Consider the following 24,835-nt stretch of genomic DNA (forward strand, 5'->3'; position numbering starts at 1 on the left):
CCTGTAGTAGACATGGGCTTGGATGAAGGTTGGGTGCAGGCTGTGCCCCAGCCGTGCCCTCAGAACAAGATGCGCAGTGGTGAGGACGGTCCCACAGGAGCCACCCCATCAGGACACTAATGTTGGGTCACTACTGCCACTCGAACCTCTGACTGTTAAACTTGCTGCCATCCCCAAATGTCCCTACAGCCAAAACCATGTGTCCATTCAGCTGTCAGGCCTCCTGAGCCTCCTTCCACCAGGCAGGGCTTCCCATTGTCCCTTGGCTGTGCTGACCTCTCTCCAGGCCTGCAGGCAGGTCATTTTGTGGCCTGTGGATGTTCCCCCCTGGACCTCGAATCCAGGTGCCCGCACGGGGGCAGGCATCTCACAGTGGGACCCGGCCTTCCTGCTGTGTCCTGTCCACTGGCACATGGTGCTGGGTGCCCGTCGCTGATGGGATTCACCTTGATCGCCTAAGTTGGTGTCCACAGGCTTCTAAACTGTAGTTACTGTGTTATTACGTAACTGTAAAGTGTCATGTAATTAACACACATTTTGCGGAGGTTTTTTGAAACTGTGTGGGCATCCATCTGTCATCAGACTTACCGTGAGCTCACCTATTCAGGTCCGTGTGACTCGGTTTCCTGCCTCTCCACGACCCTCACCCACGGCTGCTCACTTGGGTGCCGAGCGCTTCCAGGCTTGGCCGGGTGGCCAGGGCCGGCTTCACGGAGGAGAAGGCTTGAGTCGCCTCTTGAAGAAGAAGCGCCTTCTGGGCCGAGTCCCCCTCAGCCAGCTCGGAGAATGCTGCACGCCTGAGGGGGGTACAGCCCCTAAACGCAGGGGCTCCCCCGGGCACAGGAGGGGCATCGATCTCCCGAGACTGCTACACACAGGCGGGGGGCTGAGAGCGACCAGAAAACATTCTCCTGCAGTTCTGAGGCCAGAGTCCAAGGCCGACGTGTTGGAAAGACCCTGCTCCCCCCGGAGGCTCTGGGGCGGGTCCTTCCACCTCTCCCACCTTCAGATGGCGCCGGGCATCCTGTGGCATGTGGCCACATGTCTCCAACCTGCCTCCGTCTCCACATGGACCTCCCTCTGGGTATCCTTGTCTAAATGTCCTTCTTCTTGAAAGGACAGCAGTCATATTGCATTGGCCCCCCCCCATCTCCTGGTAGCCCCATCTTACCCTGACTAATTACATCTGTAATGACCCTATTCCCAAAATAAAGCCCTGGACTAGGAGCTGCGGAGCTGGGGTCCAGCGTATCATGCTGGGGACACCACTCAACCCTAAGCGGGAGGCGCTGTCTTCTGCCCCATGCTCGACCCTTTGTTCCTGCAGAGGCCTCTGGGGCACGGTCACTCACGGGTCGGGCAGGTGCTTGGTCTGGCAGCAGAACGAGGCTCAGCATCCCGCCCTCTGCACCAGGGCCTGCACAGGGCCTTACCCTCCAAGGCTGACCTCCTCCCTTAAAAATCCTGCTGTCCTGACCCCAGGCCCTTTCCTCTGCTGCCCCTTCCCACAGCTGTGCCCAGAAGGCTCTGCCTCTGTGGCTCTGACCTGCAGTGGCCATCTCCGCAGACCCCCTCCTGTCTCTGGCGTCCACTCCCTCTCTGCTCTGAGGCTCTTCCAGGGCCCAGCCTCGGCCCTCACCAGCCCCGATGACCCCACCCCCATTCCTGGTTCTGCGGGTGACCACCTGTGACTCACATCAAAACTGCTGCGTACAGCCCCGGGGTGGGCCGAGGGTGCTGACGGCAGCTGGGCATGGAACCTCCTGCCATGGGTGACCCCGGCCCCAGGCCCCCTTCTCCAGCCCTGCCTGGTGACTCCAGGAGGAAAGCCAGTCTCAGGCTTCATCAAGAATGAGGCCATCAGTCACCATGCCACCCGCTAGGCAATTCACCAGAAATCAATTCCCTGAAAGCCAGTTTGCTGAGGCCCAGTGAGCCATCTCCGAAGGCCACCCAAGACCCCCGCGGGAGGCAGGACACCTGTCAAAGGGGGACAAAGAGCAGCGAGGAGCGCAGGAGGGGGCTGCACACAGCATGTAGGTGGGAAGCAGCTCTGTCACCCTGAGCTGGGGCTGGGGGCTGGCTCGCGGGGCAGTGCCTGGGTCCCTCTGCCTGGCTCAGTGGGGCCCTTGACTTGCTCTGTGCCTGAGGACAGGGCCCAGTGACGAGGACACTCCGGTGTCACTACACAGAAGAATCAACTGATGCAGGGAGGCTGGGCTCTTCTTGAGGGGACAGGCGGGACGGTGTGTGTGTGTGTGTGTGTGTGTGTGTGTGTGTGTGTGTGTGTGCGTGCATAGGTATGTACATAGGTGTGTACATGAGTATGTCTGCTCAAGAGCGTGTGTGCGAATATATGCACAAGTGTGTGTAAGTGCAGTCATGAATTTGAGCATGTGTGTACACATGTGTTCGCGTGTGTGCATTTGTGTGTGTGTATGTGATTGTGTGTGCAAGTACACACACACTCTAGGCAAGGACAGTGGGGGGCAGGCTGATTCCCTGCAGCACACTTCCAGCCTTGGCCATTGAGGACCCTCCTTTCCCTGCGCACCTGAACCTTGCTCCAGAAGATTCTATCATCTGAGGATACATTGGTGGCTGGTTCCGTGGGTCCTCCCCTGATCCTCCAGAGCCTGCCCACGTGCTCGGCCCATAGGTATGGCTGCTGCAGGCTCACCCTTCCCGTCAAAGAGGAAGAAATGTCCCCTGCCCTGGCTGAGCACACATGCAACGTCTCTGTTGCCCCCCGTGGCCCAGGCGCTGAAGTCCTACTTCTGGTGTACTTGTGGCACCCTGAGGCTCTGTCTCCTAAGAAGCCTGGACTCTGCAGTCACTCCAATGTGAGGGACACCTCGTGTGCCCTGGGGTCAGCGTGCCCATCTCAAGGGGGCCCAGAGCGCCAGCCCTGGTGCTCAGACTGCCCCCCCTTTCCTCCTGCCTGCCTGCGGCCTTGTCCTCACTGTGGTCCATCACTCACTCCACACTGCCGTGGGCAAGCCAGGCCCGGGCCTGTTCCCACAGGGCTGACCTTTTGGGGGCAGACAGTGGCCAAACCCCCTGGAGGAACAGTGTAAAGAGAGGCTGAGCAGCGCAGAAGGTGAGGATGAAGACAGACAGCACCCAGCTGCCTGCAGGGGCCGCCTTGGCCAGAGGAGGCAGGTGTGGGCAGCCACCCTGGGCCGGGGGACGGCTGGCAAAGCTGGAGGGTGGCAAGGACGTGTGGCCACGCAACCTGAGGTCACCAGTCATAACCAGTTTTATTGCCAAGGGACCTGTGCACATTTATGGGTCCTAGCGCCCCAGCAGCCGCAAACAAGCCCTGACAGGCAGAAGCACGTATTCATGAGGCGGGAGATGCCACTGTGGTTTCTGCAGACTGGCAGCCAGGCCCTCCCGAGCCGGGGTGCCCCTGAGGTCATGGATGCCCACTGCATGTGAACTGAGCAAAAGACGGCATGACTTCAATAGAAATGCAACGTGTGATAAACAATTTCTTACCAAAAAAGTCACAAATTAGACCAAAGTACTTTACAGCATTTACTACAGACACCATGAAAACTGCCTTCACTGACGCTCTTCCTGTGTGCACTGAGCCTTGGGGTGTTTTCAGGCACAACGGGGCTCCTGGTGCAGATGCACACAGATTAGTGTCTCCAAATAACCCCCAGCACGTGCCACCAGCCTCCCCAAGACCCCATGGTGGCCCCGAAACCCTGGTCGGTTTTGGGGTCCTGGGCCATCCACCCCCTGACCCCTGGACCAGACACATGGTCAGTTCTGTGCTTGAGAGACTGGTGGGTCTGGTGAGCCTGGGAGGCACCGAGGGAGGGGAGAGGCAGGCAGGGCAGAGGTTTGGGGTTCTATCCCAGACCCTCACGTGTGGAGAGATTCAGGGTGAGGATGGGTGTTTGTCAGATTGGTGGGAGGCACTAGGGGAAAGCGAGGTGCTCTCCAGGCTACAGGCTCTGTGTGGGGTTGGGGCAGGAGGGACAAGAGCCACTGGATTTGCAGGACATTCTGGAGGCCGACTCCGGGACTCAGCATAAGTGCCTCTCCTAAGACACCTGCACTGGGGTCCCCAGGGTGGATCATGTGACGTGTGGCCTGACCAGTGACCCCACGGCACCTTGTGCACCCTCTCTCGTCTGCAGCCGCCAGACTGACTGGGCTGATGTGTGGGGTAGGCCAGGTGCGGTGCTGGGACGGCCGTGTGCCCATGGAGCTTCAGACAGGGGCCCCTGCCTTTGGAGTCCCATGATGAGTTTGCTCCGTGTGTCTGTCCTGTGGACCCAAGGCCTCTACAGCTCTATCCTGCCCTCTCCCAGTGGAGAAGGAAGTGGGTGGCGGGTGTCTGAGCACCGAGTGCACCAGTCAGTGGCCTGCGGGCTGGGAACCAGGAATGCCGGAGCTGACATGCAGTCCAAGTCCCCAGCCTGAGAAGCAGGTGACTGGTGACCGAGGGCGGAGCCGGGGGCTGCCCCAGCCAGCAGGGTGCAGATGCTCCTGGGTGCACCTTCCTGCTCTGGGGGCCCCCACGGAGGGCATGCCACCCCCACCTGCGTTACTCAGCCCAGCTATCTCCTCTGAGGCATGCCCACTGAGGCACACCCAGGCACGCCCAGAGGCGATGTTTGCCTGCTCCCCTCCTCCCTGGCCCAGTCAGGACCGCCCAGAAATGAACCCTGACACGCGGTCTGTGGTTGGAGAGGGCTTGCGTTTTGCCAGCCCAGAGGTGGGGATGGAATCCTCCACTTGGAACGGTTTTCCGGAGCAGCTTCCGGCTGTATGCGCGTCCAGCTCCTCCACCCACACTTACTTCTGGTACCAGGCGCCATGTGGAGACTTCATAATGGGACGTGACCTCTGGTCCTGGCCCCTGTGTCACTGGCCCAGGAGAGCAGTGTACTGGGGGTGGGACTATTCCTTCAAGGTCATCTCTATCCCAGGGCAATGAGTGATGCCGTACCTCTGCCCGTAAGTGGCTGTAGACCCCATAAAGTGTCCTGAGAACCCATGCAGGAGGTCCCCTGCACAGTCCCCAAGCCCCACAGCCAGCCCACCATTGCGCTTCAGGCAGCAGAGCAGACAATAGGCTTAACTGGTTGGCAGTAAAATAATCAGGGTTTGTTTCGTTTTTTGTTTTCTGCAAAATGCACAAAACCAGGTGACTATGTGAGCGAATGGCTAGGGCCTTCCAGAGCTCTGGAAAAGTCCACACAGTTCTGACCCTGCAGCTGCATGAATTCAAGTAAGTCTGCCTTTGTGGCAATCAATCCTATAAAGCAAAACCATGAATATAAGATATGGTTTAAGATGTTTGCCACGTTGTCGCACAGACTCACAAGGTCCCTGAGACACCGGGATGTTTATCACAGGGCCGCTGATAAACGTGGCTCGGGCCGAGCAGGGGCCTCAGACTCTCCCAGTTTGGACCCAGGGACATGCGACAGTGGAGACATTTGGGGGGTCCTGACTCCGGTTGCTCCTGGCACCTGAGGGGTGGAGGCCATGCTGCTAGTGGTGCCCCACTGCCAGGCTGGCCCCCGTGCCAAGGCTGAGAAGCTCCCTGCTAGAGGATGATCGGCTGTTGGAAGGAATGGATAGATCTGATCTAGAGACCTGGCCGTTGTGCTGTGTCATCAGTGAGTCATCAATGAGGAGATGCAGTTTGGACAAACGTGTGGGGTCTGAGCTTGTTCACGCAGCACCAGACATCAGCGCACCCTGGGTGGGAGTCAGGGCATGGGGAGGGTCTGTCCATGCCAGGCTGTTCATGCTGAGGATTTGCTCAGAGGAGGGGAGGGGACGGGGTATCATCTTTTTTCTTTTCTTACCTTAAAAATACTTCTCAATTTGCAGTGTGTGCTCATTATTCCTCCAGCTTATTTGGGGAGTGGCTGACTTCTCCCTGGGAGCAAAGCGGGAGGTGAGGTTCTGCTCTGGAGGTCGGCGGGCTGCCTGCAGCCATCCAGGGAGACAGATTTAGCGCATATTTCAAAGGCACTTCCAGCCCTTTAATTCTGAGATGCCATTCTTGGCCCAGCTGGACCCCTGCCCAGCGCCAGCCTCCTGGCCCCACATCACCGTTCACAATACCTGCTTCTTAGATGAACCAGCGAATCCAGGACAACCAGCCAGGAGTGAAACAGGCACCAGCTCTTTCATCAGGCTGTTGGCACCGACACCGGGGAGGGGAGAGAAAGTGGGGGGAGGCCAGGTGGGCAGCCTGCCAGAGGAAGCGGGCGGCTGGTGCCCAGCTCCCCGCAGACACTCACAGGCACGTGGGGTCCGGAGCCCCGAGGGCGGTGGGCTGGGCCGTGCTGCTCACATGCCTCCGCCAGGCTGAGAAACACGCAAAGCCGCGGTTCCCATAAATCTGGCTTTTATGTGGCAATGAATAGGGGTAAACAATGGATCTATTTCAGGCACAGGGAACCCGGCCCAGCCTGGGATCCCTCCCACAGGCCGGAGCCTCAACACGCGGGTCCTGAGACCCGCCCGGCCTCTGTGCCCTGCATACACAGATGCCCTTGGGTTTGGGAAGGGGAGCCACCTTCCCCTGGGGTCTGCTGCTGGCAGGGCCCCTCGCCAACCACAGGAGGAAGTGCTGGTGGTGCCCCAGCCGCCGGTCCGTGAGCACAGTGCTGAGCCTTGGCCTCGGGTGGTGGTTCCCAGCTGCCCCCCGACCCTCATACACCCTCATACATGGGGCAGCCTCTGCCCACTCGCCGGCCCAGCAGACGCCTCAGGGGCAGCGCCTGCTCCGTCGGCCCCCATGGCTTCCGGGCTCTGCCTGTGGTGCTCAGCCTGCCCTACCTGGGGGAACACGGGGCATGTTGGGGAGCAGGCATGGGGGGGCGAGTCGGCCATGTCTACACAGTGGCCCTCCCAAACCCCAGAGGCCAAGATGGTACAGGAACCCTCCCCACTGCCCATTCTCCCTGCCGGTGGCCAAGTCCTGCCAAGCACACGCTCTCCAGCCTGTTGTCAACCTGCCCTGACCCTCCCCCGCCCCCGCTTCAGGGGGGACAGGTTTTGCGGAGGGCCTCAGCACACACCACCCTCCCTCAGCTCTAGCCTGCCTGGCTCGCGGGCCCCTGCCGCCCACCCCACACCCAGAGCTGCGGGGAGAAACGCTGGCGGCTGGCCTCCCACCTCCCTGCCTCACCGCCCGGAAGCACCTGTGCTCAACTGTATTAGCTGTGCATCTGGGCTTCACCTGCGTGTTTCCAGAGACTAGGTCTACACCTTGCCATGGTTATTTTTTCTTCATGTGGGGGTTTTAATACACTGATTAAAGGCCGTGTCTTGCCAATAGGTCTCAGCCCTGGGCAAGTTCACTATGTATTCAATGAGACCAAAGAAATGACAATGGAACATTCTTGGGGTGAGAGGGTTTATACCCAACTTTATTCCCAGGGTGGCAGGTCCATCACTAGAATCCCTTCCACTCAGAGTGAGCCCGCAGGCAGCAAGCTGGTCTCTGCCCCTGGGCCTCTCTGCCTGCACAGCTGTCCTCTGGGCCTCTACACCCGCCCTGCAGTTGTCTCAGTCTCTGTTCTCAGCGCTGCCACCCCTCCAGCCTCTGCTCTGCTCTCCTGCAGCCTTGCAGCCATGCCACCATGTTGCCCAGAGCACTGGGCAGAGCTCTTTATATCGAGTCAATAATGATGTATTGCCCACACGTGTGTAGTGAGCTAGCCGACCAGGGCTAGGTGGGAATCTCGGCCACAGGAACCTTCACTTTATCCACACTGGCCATTAGCTATAAAAGGATTGTGTGTTTAGCTCTTAGTGGGTTAGGTTATCTTCTTGAGCCAGTCGTACCCAGTTACAGGTTTCTAGGAACTGGCCCACTTCATGTATGTCTGCAACCTTACTGACAGGTTCATGGTACTCAGTCATCACTTTACACCTGGCCCTATATCAAGTCTGGGTATTTTGGTGTCATTTGTGTCTTGTCTTTCCTTCTGCTCAGTCTTGCCAGAGATTCATAGGTTTTATTAATGCTTTCAAGAAAACAAATTTTTGAATTACAGCACTTTTTGATTCAATCAATATTTGTCCTTATCTTCATTATTTCCTTCCATTCCCTTTGGTTTTCCTGTGGTGTTATTTGACGTTCTGGTTTGATGTTTGATGTTTCATTCATTCTTTTTTTCAAGAATTGAGGATAGTTGACATACAATATTATTATGGTTTCAGGTGTACAACACAGTGATTCGACAATTACACACATTACAAAATGCTCGCCACAGATCTGTCAGCAAAGTTCGGACAATACTATTGACTATATTCCCTGTGTTGTACTTTCATCTCCAGGATTTGTTTTTTGGAAATGATGGTTTTTTCTGTGTGTCATCTTGGCCAGGCCACAGTGCCCAGCTGATTGTTCAAACACCAGTCTAGACATTATTGTGAAGACACTTCTAAATGAAAGCAGATGACTGTAGAGAAAATGGAAGTTCTTATGGGCAGGATTCTCACCTGGCCCTGGTGGGCTTGCTCACTGCACACGTGTGGGCAGTAGGTTATTACTGACTCTACATAAAGAGCTCCGCCCAGGGCCCTGGGCTGCACGGCTGCAGGAGAGCAGAGAGGCTGGAGTGGGGGGGGCAGCACCGAGGACAGAGGCGGAGAGGCCCAGGGGCAGAGACCGGCTTGCTGCCTGCAGACTCGCTCTGAGTGGACAGGATTCTAGTGGTTGACCTGCCACCGTGGGAATAAAGCTGGGTATAAACCCTTTCACCCCAAGAATGTTCCATGGTCATTTTTCAGTCTCATTGAATCAGGAGTGAACTTGCCCCAGGGCTGAAACCCACTGGCGAGACAATGACCCTCCATAATGTGTGTGTGTGGGCCTTGTCCAATCAGTAGAAGACTTAAAGAGAAAAGGCCAAGGTCCCCCAAAAAGAAAACCTGTCCCAAACTGTCTTTGGGCCTAAAGCTGCCACATTACTCCCTCCCTGCATCTCTGGCCTGGCCATCGGCCTGTGGTTTTTGCACTGGTGGCCTCCACAATTTCGTGAACTGATTCCTTAAAGTTAATCCCCCTCTGCTCGCCGTACACACACCCTGTTGATTCTGTTTCTCTGGAGAAGCTCTTTGACGCACAGCCCTGTGGTCCCGGTGGCCCTTGGCGCTCATGCCCTGTGTCTCCCCCGGAGCGTGGGCGGCCCAGCACCGAGGCACAGCGGCCAGTGGGGCGCCAGTTCCAAGGTCAGGGCGCAGAGACCCCCATCTGCCCGCCCTCTCTCGTGCTCTTTCTGGGCTCAGGGCCTCGCTCTGGGGGAGCCCCAGGTCTGCAGTGTAGACTACCCTCCGGGGAGGCCCGTGTGGCGAGGAGGAGAGGAGGCTCCAGCCAGCAGCCATCAGTGCACAGTCACGTGGGTGAAGGGACCCCTCCCCAGTCGGCCTCCCGCCCTGCTGAGAGACCCCGAGTCAGAGGCTGGACTGCTGACCCACCCAGGCGGCGAGACGAGGGTCGTCTGCAGAGCAGGGCTGTGGTTTGGGGTGATTTGTCACGCTGGGGGAGGTGCCTCACGAAGCCGTCTCTGTATCGATTTAGACCGTGACTGTTGCATCCTTGCTGTGGCCTTTCGCCTTCCTGCCAGCACGGCCTCATCAAAGTTTGGGTCGAGTCCCCAGCACCCACCTCACAGCGCTGTGACCGGCGAAGAGGACCCACAGCCGAGCTGAGCAGGGCGCTCTGATGCTGGCTCCGGCTCTGTGCCTTCCCCAGAGGTGGGTATTCCTTGGCTTTTGTTTTATTGTTTTTTTAAAAGCTTGGTTTTCCATGTTCCTATTTATAATCCAAATGCTTGAACACAATTGTCAAATGCCACCAAGACTTCCAATGCTCAGACGCAGCGGGTGACCGACTGTCTTGATGTTCCTTCCTTGACGGCCTCCCCCCGGGACCCACGGTCGGTCCTCGGAGGCCTGGCTCCCTAGACCGGCCGCACACTTGTCACTGGGGGGACACCCTACACCCATCTGCGGAGCTTGGCGGAGGGGGACCTGAGAGCTGGGCAGGGGCCTGTGAGCCAGGCCTGAGGAGGGGGAGCCTCTCCCCAGGGACCCCACCAGCCCCGCCTCCCCTGCTCCTCCCTCCCCCTCCCCCTGCCCCTCTTTCCCTCCTTTTCTCACTGAGGCAGGCCTGAAAGTGGGCCCCATGGCCTGTCACCTCCTAGAACCCAGAGTGGGACAAATTCAACGTGGTGACTCTCCAGGAAGCTGCTGTCCTCAGGGCGCAGCCACTGTCTACACCCTTCAGTTGGTTTCAAAGCCATGACTAACAAGCCCTCTGGGCCGTGTGAACAGACACCTGGCAGGGTGGCCTGCCCCACTGCAGTGAGTCCCCTCAGCACCTAGGAGCACGGGCTTCCTGGGAGGGGCCGGCGATTCTCTCTGGGCAGCCCGCTGGACACAGCAGCTCCTTGAAGACCAGTGGCATGGCGATGCCCGGGGTGCGTCAGGAATGCCAGAGCCTAGGCCAGCCAGGACCTCTGAGCAAGACTCTGCAGAGGGGACGGGTGTGCACCCAGTCACAGCGCGTGATGGCACAGGAAGGAAGGTGGTCTGACTCTCCTTGCGGGGCCACCCCTGGCCCCCGCCTCCCTAACCTGGAAACCTGTTTTCTCCCCTGTAAGATGGGCTCTGACCACATGGGGAGCCCAGGGTTTCTGAGGATGGGCCACGGAGGGACCTGGCACAGAGGGACTGCTCGGAGAGCACTGGCTGTGACAGTGCCAGGCCCGGAGCAGGTGAAGCAGGTTCCGTGGGTGGAGGACACCGGGGACAGGGTCATCCGGGAGGGCGCCCCATGTGTCACTGCACACGGGGGGCACGGGACGCCCCCTGAGGCTTCCTGTGCTCTGGCCCGCAGGCCGCGGCAGTCTGACTTGGGCAGAGTGTAGACTGGGTTCTGCTCCGAGTCGACTCTGGAGCGCTGGGCTTTGTGTCCTCAGGGACACGTGGGCCTGCAGGACTGAGGCAGAGCCAGGTCCCGGGCAGCTCTGAGCCCACCTCTCTTCTCCACCACCCAAGTCAGCTTCAGCCGAGGGCAGGGTGACCAGCCCCGAAGCCCCGCTGCTCTGCACCCCGTGCCCCTGTGAGACCTGGCACTGGACGCCTGCAGGACCTGGTGGGCACCCTGCACCTGGAGTGGGGGAGTTGTCCCCCTTGGGCCACCCCCAACCAACGGGGGCAGAGGACAACAGATAAACACTTTTCCTTCTGGTCTGAAGATGCCCAGGGAGGGGCACGGGCTGCGCAGCAGAGCCACAGAGCGCTTCCCACGGAGAGAGCAGGCGCCCTCACAAAGACACCCATGAAGCCTGTGTTCCTGGGGTGTCACCCTGGAAGGAGGAGGGGGGGAGCGAGGGGCTCTCCTGAGTGGGCACTGGGGCTTCTCCCTTCGGGTCCCTTTCCTGCCCCCCCCACCCCCTGCCCAGGGCCAAACCTCTGGCCTTGGACGTGATCCCTGCACCACGGTGGTGCTGCGGCCCTGGGCTGCCTTCCCAGGGAGTAGTTCCGGAAAGGAGACCCTGGTTCTCAGACTCGGGCCCTAGTGCGAGTTGTCCAGCACTGGGTGTGAGGCGGGATCCAGGCACCGCCCACATCGCCCACATCCTGCCCCCTGTGACGAGCCCAGCTGGGCCAGGCGCCTCGCTGGCCGGGGAAGGTCAGGCCACAGCCTGCCTGCCTGTCCTGCAAAAGGACTGCAGCCCTTCAGCTTCGGGAGGGAGTATGGAAGAGGCCCTGCTGTGGACTCCACTTCCAGGGCCATGGCCCCATCCCACGCCAGCCTGTGCCCACAGCCTCGGCTCTTGGCTGGAGCCTGGGTGTGGGTGTGCCAGGCTGGGCCACCGGGCGCTGCGCTGCACAGTATGTTCAGATTCAGCAAATAAAGACGCAGGTCACTCAGTGAGATTGGGATTTCAGATCGTCCATGAACCTATTTTAGTTTTAGGGCACCCTGCTGTCCTGGGCTACAGGCCGGCCTCCACTGCCCTGCCGACTCCCTCCACCCAGGCCAGGTAGAAGCCTTCTCGTGGGTGGAACTGGAACCTGGTCAGAAATTCCCACGATCAGCTGGAGAAGGGAGTGATGTTCACGAAGAATCGCAGGGGCCTTAGACGGTTCAGCCTGCAGGCCTTGGGCCAGCTGTTCTCCGGGCGCGCGGGCCCTCCGGGCGCAGGTGCACGATTCCAGTGGGAAGGGCGCCCCCTGGAGCCCGCTCCCTGGCGGCGCCGTGGTTCCGCTTGGGATCCCCGACCAGGTCGAAGGGTGGGTCCGGTTCTTAGACTCTGGCTCCTGTCTTCAGCGGTGTCATGCTCACATCTAACCTGACGGCAGTTTCTAGTAGTTTCACCTTGAGGGAGTCTTTCCAAGACAAACGTACTTTCATCCACAAAACTCTGTTCACGTTCTTTGCATTTCATGATATGTAATTCAATCGTTTCCTTGAAGTGATGAGAACAGTGAGAATGTGTGGGTTTGGGAAAAAGATGGGTGGCTGTGAGAGGCCGTCCCCTCCTGCTGCGGGAGCCAGCAGGTTTGTGGGTTGGAGGACAGTACAGCCAGGGGCTGGCTTGGACACCCCAGGACAGCCGAGGGGGTAGCCTGCAGGGTGCTAGCCTGACCTGTGTTCCGTCCATCAGCACCCTCACCAAGCACACCCGCCCGGGGCCAGGACTCACTCCAGGCCTGGGACACTTGGGTACAAGGAGACACAGGCTCAGAAAGGAAGTGGCCAGAACATAGCCAGGCAAGAGGGCGGTGTCCCTGCTGGGACTGAGGACATGGGACCGATTGGCCACCGTGGCTCCAGAGGAGGCAAAGTTCCGGGGCTCAGGAGGGGGCAGCAAATGAGGGTGAAGCCGCCCGGGAAGGCAGGCTGGCCAGAGGAGACCCCAGCAAGCCAACAGCCAGGGCTGAGGTTCCCAGGCTGCCCCGGGAAGCAGAGCGCAGGGGAGCAGTGTGTGGGAGCCCGTATGGCTTTAGGACTTAACGGTGAGCAAGGGTTCGGCTGTTGTGGGGACAGCGAAAGGGCTGCGACCCAAGGGGCCCTGCCCAGGAGACGGGAGGTGGGCGGGGTGCTCCCTCTCCCGGCCCGGGCGTGTCTGCTGGTGACCGGTGACCTCAGCCAGAGGCTGCGCTTGGCGTACCCCGCACCGGGCAGCAGGGGGCGCCCCGAGACCGCCTAATGGGAGTATCTTTGCGGCTGGCTGGGAGACCTCCCCCTCCTCCCCTGGTCTAGGTGAGGCAGCTGCGCCGGGAAGGCTCCCAGGCCCGCCGCCCTGGCTGCCTCCCTCCCGCCCCTCTGCGCAGCCAGCACCGGAGGCACATGGGGTGTGTTGCCCTGTCTGTGCACAAGACCGCTTTGTGCTTCCACAGCTTCTCATCACGGACAGGAGGGGCCTTCAGGGGGCCTGCAGGGGCCTCCAGTGCGGCCACACGGAGGCGTCTGTGGGGCGGGGGCGGGTCAGGCTCCAGGGCGCTGACCCACCTCCCAGGCAGTGGCAGTCAACCAGGCCACAGAGCAGACCCCCCGGAGGCTGACAGACACTGGCCTGGGCCCGTCCCTGCAACTGGTCCTTCGCATCAGAGTCCCACCTTGGGGGGAGAGGGGGCCTGGGAATTCCGCCCACCTGAAGGCTCTGCAGGTGATCCTGCCATGCAGCCGGGGCTGAGCCCTCTGCTCTGGACAGTGGCTCTGAAAACCAGGCCCTGCCCCTGCTCACCAGCCCTGGTAGTGTGATAGAAGTGCAGAGTCCCAGGCCCACTCCTGAGCTCTTGAATCGTAACTCTGAGAGGTGTGGGCCCAGGGATCCGCATTCTAACATGTGCCCTGGGTGATTCTGACACTGTCCAGGCTGAGGACCTGCCCATGCCTTGTTACCCTAAATGTGCTCTGGGGGCCAGCAGCATGGCATCCCCCGGAACTTGTCAGGAATGCAGATTCCCAGGGTTGCTGGGGAAGGCGGTGAAGGGGTGGTCCCCAGGGGCAGTGGAGAGGGTCTCCAGGTGGGACCAGGAAAGGTCTGTGTGCAGGCCAGCGAGGGAGGGCGGCAGGATCAGAAAGAGAGAAAAGGCGTGGGGGTGGCAAGGGGCCGGTAAGGTGGCTACAGAAGGCCCGAGGGGCAGATCCGGGACTGGACATGAGGATGCTGAGTAAGGTGGTTGCCAGTTTTTTCCCCCTACATAAAAATAACAAATTAAGGACACACACACACACACACACACACACACACACACACACACACACACACACACACACAGACACAACACACACATATATATACACCCAGAAAGAAGAAAAAACATACACACCCATTGCTCCACCACCCAGCACCCTCACTGCTTATCACCTGTAGAGTTTTTCTAGGTACAGATTTTTTGTTGAATAAATAGTTACAAAGATACAGTACATGTAATTTTATTTCATTTTCCCTAACACGGGAATAACCAACTGTGCATCATCTTCAAACACGGACTTGTGCGTAATGGACGACTGTTCGGTGAAGCCTGGTGGTGGCGCCCAGCTGATCCTTGCTGTCCTGCACCCCCCGTCGTCCAGCCCCACACCTCCCCTGGTTACCAGAGGAACCTGTCCTCTGGCCCCACAGAATGGGCTGTTTGCAGGGGGGCACTGCAGCCCACGGCATGAAGTGCAAGATGGGGTCACGGAGCCAAGCCCCTTGGAGGCCTTGGGCAGCCAGGAGGCTGATGCTGTTGGCCACTTAGTGGACATTCACAGCCAGTACTGTGGGGCTGGCGGGTCGCACCCAAGGATGCTGGAGAATTTGGGAAAAGAAAACCATGAGCTCAGAGCTTAAAATCCCTGCCCAGGGGACAGATAGGGAGCAAGAAAGCTCCCAGGCTGTGCTGATGCGGGTGACAAGCAGGCCCATAGCCCCTGGGCAGGGCCCCTGTGAGTTGGCATCCCTGGCTGCAGCCCTACGTGGAGGAGCAACCTTGCTGTGCCTCCAGCTTGAGCAAAGCATGGGGGTGCCGAGTGCCTGCTTCCTCTGGGGCATCGGGACTCTTCCCAAGCAGAGGAGAGGGCCCCCCTCGACCGGCCCCAGTGCACTCTGGGTCTGCGTCTCTGATGGGCTGCCCCGGTGGACTGCACCCACACGTGGGAAAATGAGGCCAGTCCCATGTGACCCCAGGGGAGGGGTTCTGGAAGCTCATGCCCGGTCTCCCAATCTCTCCCCAAGACCTTTCCCTTTGCTGGGCTTTATGCCATTTCTGCTCCATCCCAGTGAGTCCTGGGAGCCCCCTGCAAGCCTGAGGTAGTCCTGGGACCCCTGGCACAACTGCCCGAGAAGGCCCAGTGATGTCCTGGCACCACATCCCATTTGTGTTGTCAGAGACCCAGCGCGTGTGTGGGGCAGGCCGGGTGGAGATGACACCATTAGGGGTCAGCCTGAGGCGCTGGCATGGGCCTACTTGGCAGAGTCTGGGTTTTCAGGGTGATACGGTGACCACACGGTGCCCGACCCTGACAGTGGGGCTGCCCCAGACATGCCCCTGGATTCGATGGGCAATGGGAACCCACGGGGCAGGGCTGAGAGGCATGATCAGAGTGGCCTTACCCATGGGACCTTGGTGTCCCTGTGGAGTCCGGGGGCTGGGGACACCCAGTCACTGAGTAAGCAGGAAGGCTTGGGGGTGCAGATGGGGAGTTGTCTGGATGCCCACACTCCCTGCTCAATGGTGTCCTGGTGGCAGGGGCCACAGATCCAGGGCCCATGGCTCCCTGAGGGTCCCGCCCTGCCTGCCTGCCCCAGGGCAGCTCTGCGGTCCCCCTGATCCCGTAAGGGGCTCTCAGCCCCAGTGCAACCTTAGAACGTCTTTCTTTCCTGGTGGAGACGAGTCCCAAAATTGAATTCAGTCCTGAAAGCTGTAGACATGGGCTGGGCAAACATGTTTTCCTCCCGGCTGGATCTTCGGATCGCATTCCTGAAGGCGGCTCCTGCGATCCTGCTGTCAGCAGGGCTCCAGAAGCCCTCGGTCCTCCGCTGGGGATAAGACACAGCCTGACAGCTCACGTGGGTGACGTCTGCATCTGCGCCCCTGGCCTTTTATAAAGAGGAGTCTGTGTGCTGGCAGCAGACACCCCCGGGCTGCACGGCTGGCGCTGAGTGGACAGGACTTGAGGGTAACTTCTGGGGAGGCAGACTGTGCCCTCGGGCAGGTGGGGGGGCACCGTTTTTAAAATTGTCAAAATTAAATGAGGCCTGAAGCCTGGGTTAGCCCCTGAATAATGATCTGAGGCCGCTGGGACTGAAATTGCTGTGAAAACACTAAGCCTGTCTTCCCTCGTCCCCGGCTGTTTCCCCAGGACTTGCCCCTGGCCAGGGGGTGCAAGGAAGCCAGGGCTGTAGGGAGGGGGCCTCACCCTCCGGGTTCCTCCTGCTGCAGGCACACTTGAGGCACCTGAGTCGTCGGGACGCACCCGGGAAGATGAGCCCCTGCTTGGCACCTGGGATGGCCCTTTGCCTCCTGTTGGGGACTCTGGCAGGTGAGGGCAGCTCTGTCCCTGCCCCTCCACTGCCTCCTGGCCACCTGGGAGCTGGGCTGAGGTGGGCCCCACCTTGGGGATCCCCGGGGTGACTGCTCCCTCTTCTCAGCAGGGGCCAAGCCTGTGCAGGAGGAGGGAGGTATCGTATTCTTTCTTCTTTTGGGGTGTGTCTGGTGAGTCTGGGAGAAGAAGAGGGAGCTGGTGGGAGCGGATGAGGCAGGAGACCTGGCAGCAGGCAGAGGGACTGGGGCCCCTTCCTAGGCCTGCCCGCTAGCCACCGGGGGACACACCAGGCAGGAGGGGCCCTCCGAGCCCTGGCTTGGCATTCCTGCCTCCAGACTGTATCACCTGGGGTGCTCCCTCCAGAGCCTACCTCAGTGCAGGAGAGCCCAGACTCCAGGGCTGGGGGCTGTGGCCTCTCTGAAATCCCACTGGGTTGCCTGCACCCTCCCCGCGGCGCTCCCTCCCTGCGCAGGGTCTCCAGGACCGGCCGGGGCCCCTGAGGCAGGCTGTCGTGTGTCTTTCAGACCCCTATGCCGAGCTGCCCGCCATGCCCTCCTGGCCTTTCTCCACCTCTGACTTCTGGAACTATGTGCAGTACTTCCAGACTCTGGGGGCCTACCCGCAGATGGAGGACATGGCCCGCACCTTCTTTGCTCACTTCCCCCTGGGGACCGCCCTGGGCTTCCATGTCCCCTACCAGGAGGAGTGAGCGATCCCCCCCGCCTGGTGCCTCCTGGGGAGCTGGGCCTGGCCTCACACTAAATAAACTCCTGACTTAAAATGCACAACAGACACTTGTTGTTTTCTTTCAAGACACAGCTGTGCTCGGGACCCATTTTTTTCCTTCCTTGACATTAAATTAGCCTGGCTCCTTTTGCCCACTAGTGCCCCCTTCTGAGCACACACGGTTTCTGCCCACAGAGCATCGGCCACGGCTCTGGCTCGGGACTCGCTGCTTCGCCTCTCACCTGGCATCTAAGCCTTGCAGGGCCCCAGGAGGGGTGCTGCAGGCCCCCTGGAGTGCAGGTGGGGACACTGAAGCAGACCACCACGAGGTAGTTGCCTGCCTTGGGGCGGGGATCCAGTACCCCATCCAAGCGGCCACACCCTGCAGTCCTGCTCTTCACCACTGGGCTGGGTGGCAGCGGGTCTGCAGCCACCACCCTTCATGCTCAGCACGCCCTTGAGGGCGGTTCACATCAGGGGGGCAGGAGCCCCGTCTGTGAGGGACGGCAAGGGGCCTGAGGGCACTCAGTCTGCAAGGGGAAGGCCCCCGATGCAGGAGCTGGACACCCTGCACGCCAGACCTCATCAGATGGTGAAGAAGTTGGTTGAATGGCTGCAACCAGCTTTTCCTTTAAAATAATAAAAGGTACTCTCTATTTAGACATAGATACTTGTATTTGAACTAGCACCTACCTATAATAAGAAATACATAGGGTTTTGTGGAATTAATGTTTTACACATTGTACTTGGGTGGAAATATGTGACGGGAGATGGATTTCATCCTGTGAGTGCCTGGAGGTTTGGCAGGCGGTCATTCAAGTGACAGAGGCAATTTCTGCTGAGGAGTGAGATTCACGCTGGTATGTCAGTCAGGAGGGATGGCGTTTAGGAGAGGTACCCTAGGGACAAAGGGGACTCTCAGGAGGGCCCAGACACCCCACCGGGCTGGGAGGTACCTGGAAAGGCAGCCGCACCTTGGGGGGTTGCTCTCCCCCCTCCAGCCAGGCTTCCCCTGCCTATCTGTCCTGTCGCCCCCAATCTGCACCCTCTCTCCAGTGTCCCACGTTGAACTCTGCAGGGGAAGTACTGGGTTAGTTCAGCCAGTCACTTTGGGAAAAGCCAATACATTCTTTGTCTCTTTCTTTGCCTCCCTTGAGGTAGTTTGAATTTGGTTTCTGTAAATAAACTGCCAAAAAAAAAAAAAAAAATCCTGATTCGTACAATGGCTGGGCTTGAGGATTGTCTTAAATTCCCACTGGGGACAATTGGGACTGGACCAAACATACCAGACAAAAGACAATACAGCAGGATTTCAGGGGGGTTAAACTGCACGTTGATTCATGTGCGCATGTGAGCATTTATGTACCACTGGGATTTTCACCTTCCTGGTTAGGGAAAGCCTTCAATTCAAGGACAAAGCTCAGCTGCCTCTCTGTGGGCTCCTCCTTCTCACATTCTTTCTAAAATTATAATAAAATACATATAACATAGAATTTACCATCATCTATGTTTAAGTGGCATTAGTGCATTCCCAGGGTGTGCAGCCATCACCATCCATCTCAGACTGTCTCATGGTCCCCGCCTGACACTTGGTGCCTGTTAACCACTGACTCCCCATTCCCTCCCCCAGCCCCAGTCCCCACGATTACTTTCGTCTGTATGAATCTGACTTTTGGAGCAACATTTGGGTGGAATCATAGAAGATTTGTCTTTTTGTGGCTGGTTTATTTCACTCAGCATGTCCTCAAGCTTCATCTGTGTTGGAGCAGGGTCAGAATTTCATTCCTTTTTAAGGCTGAATAGTATTTCACTGTGTGGACAGACAGCACTTTGCTCATCCACTCAAATGTGGAGGGGCATCTGAGCTGCTTCCCTATCTTAGCTACGGTGAACAGTGTTGCTCTGAACAGGTGTGTGTTTTCAGCCCTTTGGGGTGCAGACCCGGGGGATGGCTGGGCCACCCGGTGATTAGCTTCCGAGGCCCTCCACACTGTCCTCCAGCCGTGCACCCGTGCTGCCGCGCTCCATGTCCCCGCCCGTGCACCAGGTTTGCAGATTCCCCGCCTCCTCCTCGAGACCACGCCGCGCTAGCAGCGGCCCGGCGGGTGTGGGGTGGCGGCCCCTGGCGTTTGACGAGCGTTTCCCTAACAGCCGGGGATGGTGAGCATCTTTCCACGGGCTTAGTGGCCACTCGTGGGTCCGCTTCGGAGAAACGTCCCTGAGCCCTTCGCCCAGTTTTGACTCGGCACGTTTGTCTGGCTGCTGAGGTCTTCGGTTCTCTCTCCGGACATCGGCCCCGTGCCAGACACACACCACCCGGAGGTATTTTCTCCCGTCTGTGGGCTGACTCTTCTCTCTGTCCGTTCGCTTCCGTGTTGGGCGTTCTGGGGCACCTCCGTGCGCAGGCCCCGTGGGCCGGCCTGTCCGCCCCTGCGGACGCCCACGGGGTCCCCGCGCAGCCTCCCTAGCTGACCTGGCCGACCCGGCCGGCGCTGGAGAGGGGGGAAACCATAGAGTCGGCGGGCCTCCGGAGTCTAGACCTGCCGCGGCGGGGCGCGCACCGGAAGAAGCGGCGGCGGCCCGGAAGTGAGCCAGGACGCTTGGGGCGCCGCGGGAGGAGATGAAGCCGGCCGTGGACGAGATGTTTCCTGAGGGCGCGGGGCCCTACGTGGACCTGGACGAGGTGAGGCGGCGGCTGCGGGCCCGCGCCCCTGGCCTTCCACGCAGCGGAGGCGGGCCCGAGCAGCCGGGGCGGGGTGGCGGCGCTGTCCGCGGGCCTGGGGCTCCCCGGTCGGGCGTCGTGCCCCCTGCGGGAGCCGAGCGCGAGGCCGGAGCGGGGGCTGCGGGGGCGGGCGTGTGGCGCCTGTGCGCGTGGCGCGGGGCCCTGTTCCGCAGCCACAAGAGGCTGCGAGGCGCCCTTGCGTTTGTCTCGGCCCGTCCCGGGCGCGGGTGATCCCTGGCGTTGGTGTTCTCGGGAGCGGTGCCACCACCGCGCGGGCGTCGGGCCTCCTTTCCTCTCCCTCCAAGCCCAGCCGGGGAGGCCAGCGCGCCTGCCGCCGGAGATCGCGGCGTGGCGGGGCCTGAGCGCTGCGGTGCTGAGTGTGGCGGACGGTGGGAGAGGCCTTGGCAGAAGCGCCCTGGGGCCCTGGGGCCGCCCGCTGCCGCCCACAGCCGGTGTCTGCCACGTCCACGAGGGTGGAGGAAGGCCCGGCAGGGGCGGGGTCCCCGAAAGGGAGGGGCTGCCGTGGAGTTTAACACCGAGGGCCTTAGGGGGCCGAGGCGAGGGGGCGCAGCTGGAGAAGGTGGCAGGGGCGCCCAGGAGGCAGTCCAGCCGTGCCGCCCGCTCCGGAAGGCCCTCCGCCCCACCCCGGCGTCTCAGCCCGCAGGCGGTGTGGAATGGCTGGAGGGCTTCACGGCGGGGGGAGACAGGCTCTGGCTCGCTTCAGAGCGTGGTCGTTCTGGAGAGCTCGGGGACTGGGTTCGGGGGCAAACAGGAGAGCAGGAGACTTGAGGGTCTGAGTGAAGGCAGGACCTGGAGATGGAAATAGGACCAACGCAACAGGCTACGGAAACTGTGGGATCTGCGCGCCTCTCTATGGTAACGGGAGGAGGCAGGCAGGCTGGGGGCACAGGGAGGAGTCGGAGGCTCTGGGCCTTTCTCTGAGGTTGCTGAGAGCAGACATGGAAGGGAACACGGGAAATGCTCAGCTACTTGAGAGCAAACAGCCCGGGGAATATTGGGAGTCCGGGCCGCAGCAGGGACCTCTGGGCCTGTGTTCTGGGGTGGTGACCTCGGAGGACTCTGCCTGACCATCACCGGGTGACCGTAAAAGACTCAGAATCCAGAGCGCGTGAGGTCGCCCAGCTGGGCTTGTGGCATGGCTTTGCTGCCTCCAGCTTTGTGGCAGTGCGAGCTCCTGCGTTGGCAGCCCCACCAGAGCCCTCGGTCGGCAAGGGAAATGGTTGGATTCTCAGAAAAGCAGGGATCAGTGCGCCAGGCTGATACGCCCTCATCCGGGGCCTCCGCGGCAGCATCCCATCCAGCAGGGAGTTAGAGCTCTACCAGAGGTTTTCAGAGAAGTGCGGGGCAGTGGCAGGACTACTGAAAAGTCGGGGAGGGATCCAGGAATGTAAGACCCGGAGACTGCAGATAATCCCTCAAGTGCCCCTCCTCCACCCCCACCCCACCCACCTTCTCCCCTGGAACCAGAGTTTGGCTCTGACGTGGGTCCAGAAAGTCCCTCCCCTTCCTCTGCCACCGAGTGTGGGGGCCCCACGAGGCTCTCGGCTGTCTCTGAAAGTGCCACTGACACAACCTTGCCCTTTCCCTTCCCCAGGCCGGAGGCAGCACCGGGCTCCTGATGGACTTGGCAGCCAATGAAAAGGCAGTCCATGCAGACTTCTTTAATGGTAAGGATGCTGGCATTGGGGTGCCAGTTTTAATCTGGATGTTTCTTCTGCAAGTTATGCACTTGAGCAACTTTGTGACGAGTGATCTGGGTCACAGAACAGTAAAGCCCATTTCCTGTGCCATTCTTGGAAGGCAGTACAGTTTCTATAAAATGATAGCATTTCATACAACACTGCTGGCACTGGCAGTTAGCCCTGTTTTTCAGGAAAAAGAAGTAGCATGAAGCGCCCCCAGCCTTACACGCGGTAGTTGAGTCTGAGCTGCAGACACACTTCTGGGCGCCTGACACTGGCAGGGTCTGGTCCATTGCCACAGGGACAGGAGGCCTGGGCATAGGAGCCCCTTGGCTTCCTCGTCTCCATCTCCCCTGGGTGGCTGGTTGTCTTCCCTTTGCCCATTTGCCCGCTGGGTTCTTGGCCGCTTGGCTGCCTTTGTAGAGTAACAGCCACTGTCTAACTTTCCTGACCGTTTTCTCTGAAACCAGTACCCTTTTGAATTTTAAGAGCTTTAATGCTAGTTACCAGGAACATGGGTAGAGTTTTACCAAGTAAACTGTAAAAGTAATTTTACATGAAGCCTAGAGAACTAGAGAAATGCCATTCCGTTCTCAAGCCAGTTCAAGCGCCACCTCCCTCCGTTCTGACACACAGGGGTGGCAGGCAGCATGTGCCTGAGGGCAGCAGCCGGACTCCCTGGAAAACTGCACCTACTGGGTGGCTGGTTGTCTTCCCTTTCCCCATTTGCCCCCTGGGTTCTTGGCCGCTTGGCTGCCTTTGTAGAGTAACAGCCACTGTGTAACTTTCCTGACCCTTTTCTCTGAAACCAGCACCCTTTCGAATTTAAGAGCTTTAACGCTAGTTACCAAGAACATGGGTAGAGTTTTACCAAGTAAACAGTGTAAAAGTAATTTTACATGAAGCCTGCATACATGCTGGGGGTATGTGCTGTCTGCCATTTGACAGGGCCTTGCCCTACAGGGATGTCGATCTTTACTGAGGGTTCACATTGTAGGTAGAAACCCAGGGTGGTCTCAGGAGAGCTCTGCAGTTTTCTCCCCTTGGCTCCTTCCATCCGAGGGACTGTGCTGCAGAGACTCTCGGTACTGGTTAGAGGCTGCTGGGCTGCTACCTGGCCGCATTGGTTACTGTTGCACCTCAAGCCTCCAAAGCCTGAGTCCCTGTTACTGTATCTGTCGTCTTCTCAGCCTCTTGTTGCTCAGAAAGGAAGTCAAGCTGCTTCAGTAGGTGCAGATTTCTGGGGAGCCCGGCTGCTGCCCTCAGGCACATGCTGCCTGCCACCCATGTGTGTCAAAACGGAGGGAGGTGGCACTTGAACTGGCTTGAGAACGGAATGGCATTTCTCTAGTTCTCTAGGCAATACGTTGCTCCCCACAGAGGCATGTGTGCTGTTCAGAGCTGCCCGTGTGAGGACACCAGCTCACGTGCCGGGCTGTGTGAGCCCCTCACCAGCACGATCTGCTCACATGTGCTAATGCCCTCCGTCAAAGCCCCACTGTCCCTCTGCCAGCCCTGAGGGCTTGAGGCAATTGCCTGTGCTCTAGTGTTCAAGTGCTCGTGATTTCCAGAAGGAGCCCTGTAGTTCTATGAGGACGTGTCTGAGAGGCCCCAGCTGCCCTGTGGGGGGCACTTAGTCACACGGGCAGTTTAGGCCCTTTCTCCCTCTGAGTCAGCTGACCAGCAAGGGGCACCAGAGAGCTTTGCGCCTGGGTCATCCTGCCCCTGACTCCCTGATGGTTTCCGGGGTGCTCACTGCCCTGTCAGGGTGTGACAGTCCCATGTGAAAGCTGCCTGGGCTGTGGATGGGACTCCTAATGCGTTGTATCCCCTGCACAGAGGTGCTGCCGCCCTCTTTTCCCCAGATAGCAGGGTCTTTGCCACGAGCGAGGCTCACCCTCTTCACTCACTGTGTTTCACAATGGGACGGAGTGCTGGACAGGGCAGGCAGTGACGTTCTGTGGCAAAAGCTGCAATGAAGGGGGGCAGCCCAGTTCTCAGGAGCACATCAGAGGGCAGGTTTCTCGGGAGGTGTGAAGGCGTGAGGAGTTAGCTAGGGAAGGGGCTGGCAGACAGCACTCAGAGCTGCAGGACCGCAGGCTGGGCCACTGCGGTGGAGCCAGGACCCCACCTTGCCCGGGTCTGGAGACGTGGGGCAGCTGCCTCTTCCCGTGCCCACCCACACGCTCCCACTCACCACTCGCCCTGCACGGATGCAGGGCAGGTGCCTGTGGGTGCGGTTGTTCTTTTCACCTTGTGTAAGCAGTGCGTGCCCACTGTGGGGAATTCAGAAAACACACCTAGAAGTGAACAGATAGAGGACTCGGGCCTTGACTGCCCATCGCTGTTGGTGGTGTTTCACCCAGTGGGCGGGTGGCTCAGACCATGTCTCAAGTCTGACCCTGGGCTGGGCCCCTGTACAGGGAGCCATTACCATGGGGCACCGTCCTTCCCGGCACGCTCTCCCGCCTGCCCTCTGTGCTGTTGTCCCGGAGTGGTGGCCGCTCGTCCTGCGTCCCTCCAGGGCAGCAAAGCAGAGCCTCGGCCTTGGGGCGCCCACAGGTGCAGGTCCAGCACCAGCACGTCACGTGCTTGGTCATGGCTGTGAGCTCACCGCCCCTGGGGTCTGGAGCACACCGCATGTGCTTTCTTAACACTGTCACCCGAGTAGGAACAAAGTGAAAGGTGCGTCTCTTCCAGATTCCTCTGTCACCCTGGACTGTCTGAACCCCGTTGGCTGAACTGGAGTCTGTCCTGGGGAAAATCCTTTATTAGATTGTTTACTCTTTTCTCTCTTCTGTGAACGAGCATATAATTCAGTTATCTTCTCAGTCATTTTCCTCATTAATACGTGGTTCTGTTCATTACATAGATTTTGAAGACCTCTTTGATGACGATGACACCCAGTGAGTTGCTGTCCCGCGGCGCCTGTGTCCCGTAGCGGTGCAGAGCTCCCGGAAGGACAATTCAGATGGCTCTAAGGAACTGTGAAGTCAATTTAAACTAGGAGATGGTTAATCAGGAAAGGTGGTTTTGACGATTGGTATGAGGCCTATTAATCTGTGAATGTGACTGGCTTTTGTCCTTGCTTCAATTAAAAAAAGGGGATGTCACCTTTTCAGGGTAGCTAATTCTTGCCATTTT

General features: G+C 59.3%; 2 protein-coding genes and 1 long non-coding RNA gene across 9 annotated transcripts; 2 read left to right on the forward strand and 1 right to left on the reverse strand.

The window, feature by feature from the left end:
- Positions 1–3,534: 3,534 nt before the first annotated feature.
- Positions 3,535–6,373, reverse strand: LOC118970781 (uncharacterized). Of its 3 annotated transcripts, XR_005058886.2 has the most exons (5): positions 6,279–6,373; positions 6,100–6,172; positions 5,838–5,911; positions 4,820–4,985; positions 3,535–3,627 (listed from the first exon to the last, which is right to left on the reverse strand). It is a non-coding gene; the product is annotated as an uncharacterized lncRNA (long non-coding RNA). The 3 variants fall into 3 exon arrangements; XR_005058884.2 differs by having other exon boundaries at positions 6,100–6,349; XR_012123203.1 differs by having other exon boundaries at positions 5,838–5,961; positions 6,100–6,349.
- Positions 6,374–9,613: 3,240 nt separating this feature from the next.
- On the forward strand, positions 9,614–17,319 carry OTOS (otospiralin). 5 transcript variants are annotated; one of them, XM_073217752.1, is made up of 4 exons: positions 9,614–9,747; positions 16,438–16,537; positions 16,647–16,676; positions 17,065–17,319. In XM_073217752.1, the coding sequence occupies exons 2-4, from the start codon at positions 16,480–16,482 to the stop codon at positions 17,247–17,249; spliced, it is 273 nt and encodes a 90-aa protein (XP_073073853.1). In that variant the 5' UTR covers positions 9,614–9,747; positions 16,438–16,479; the 3' UTR covers positions 17,250–17,319. The 5 variants fall into 5 exon arrangements, with proteins under 5 accessions (XP_073073853.1, XP_036865832.1, XP_017497605.1 ...); XM_037009937.2 differs by lacking the exon at positions 9,614–9,747 and adding an exon at positions 16,055–16,174; XM_017642116.3 differs by lacking the exon at positions 9,614–9,747 and adding an exon at positions 16,055–16,174 and having other exon boundaries at positions 16,650–16,676.
- A 2,472-nt stretch (positions 17,320–19,791) lies between these two features.
- On the forward strand, positions 19,792–24,810 carry COPS9 (COP9 signalosome subunit 9). The gene is made up of 3 exons (XM_017642118.3): positions 19,792–19,949; positions 21,604–21,676; positions 24,564–24,810. The coding sequence occupies exons 1-3, from the start codon at positions 19,887–19,889 to the stop codon at positions 24,599–24,601; spliced, it is 174 nt and encodes a 57-aa protein (XP_017497607.1). The 5' UTR covers positions 19,792–19,886; the 3' UTR covers positions 24,602–24,810.
- The last annotated feature ends 25 nt before the right edge of the window (positions 24,811–24,835 follow it).

Source organism: Manis javanica, chromosome 12, assembly GCF_040802235.1.
Source record: "Manis javanica isolate MJ-LG chromosome 12, MJ_LKY, whole genome shotgun sequence".
Classification (NCBI taxonomy): domain Eukaryota; kingdom Metazoa; phylum Chordata; class Mammalia; order Pholidota; family Manidae; genus Manis; species Manis javanica.

Bases quoted from the DNA above. Each gene is read 5' to 3' on its own strand.
- OTOS (XM_073217752.1), top strand. From the start codon at position 16,480: ATGAGCCCCTGCTTGGCACCTGGGATGGCCCTTTGCCTCCTGTTGGGG. The intron at 16,538-16,646 runs GTGAGGGCAGCT...CCCTCTTCTCAG, and splicing joins CCTGTTGGGGACTCTGGCAG to CAGGGGCCAAGCCTGTGCAG. The intron at 16,677-17,064 runs GTATCGTATTCT...TGTGTCTTTCAG, and splicing joins GCCTGTGCAGGAGGAGGGAG to ACCCCTATGCCGAGCTGCCC.
- COPS9 (XM_017642118.3), top strand. From the start codon at position 19,887: ATGAAGCCGGCCGTGGACGAGATGTTTCCTGAGGGCGCGGGGCCCTAC. The intron at 19,950-21,603 runs GTGAGGCGGCGG...TCCCTTCCCCAG, and splicing joins CCTACGTGGACCTGGACGAG to GCCGGAGGCAGCACCGGGCT. The intron at 21,677-24,563 runs GTAAGGATGCTG...TTCATTACATAG, and splicing joins CCATGCAGACTTCTTTAATG to ATTTTGAAGACCTCTTTGAT.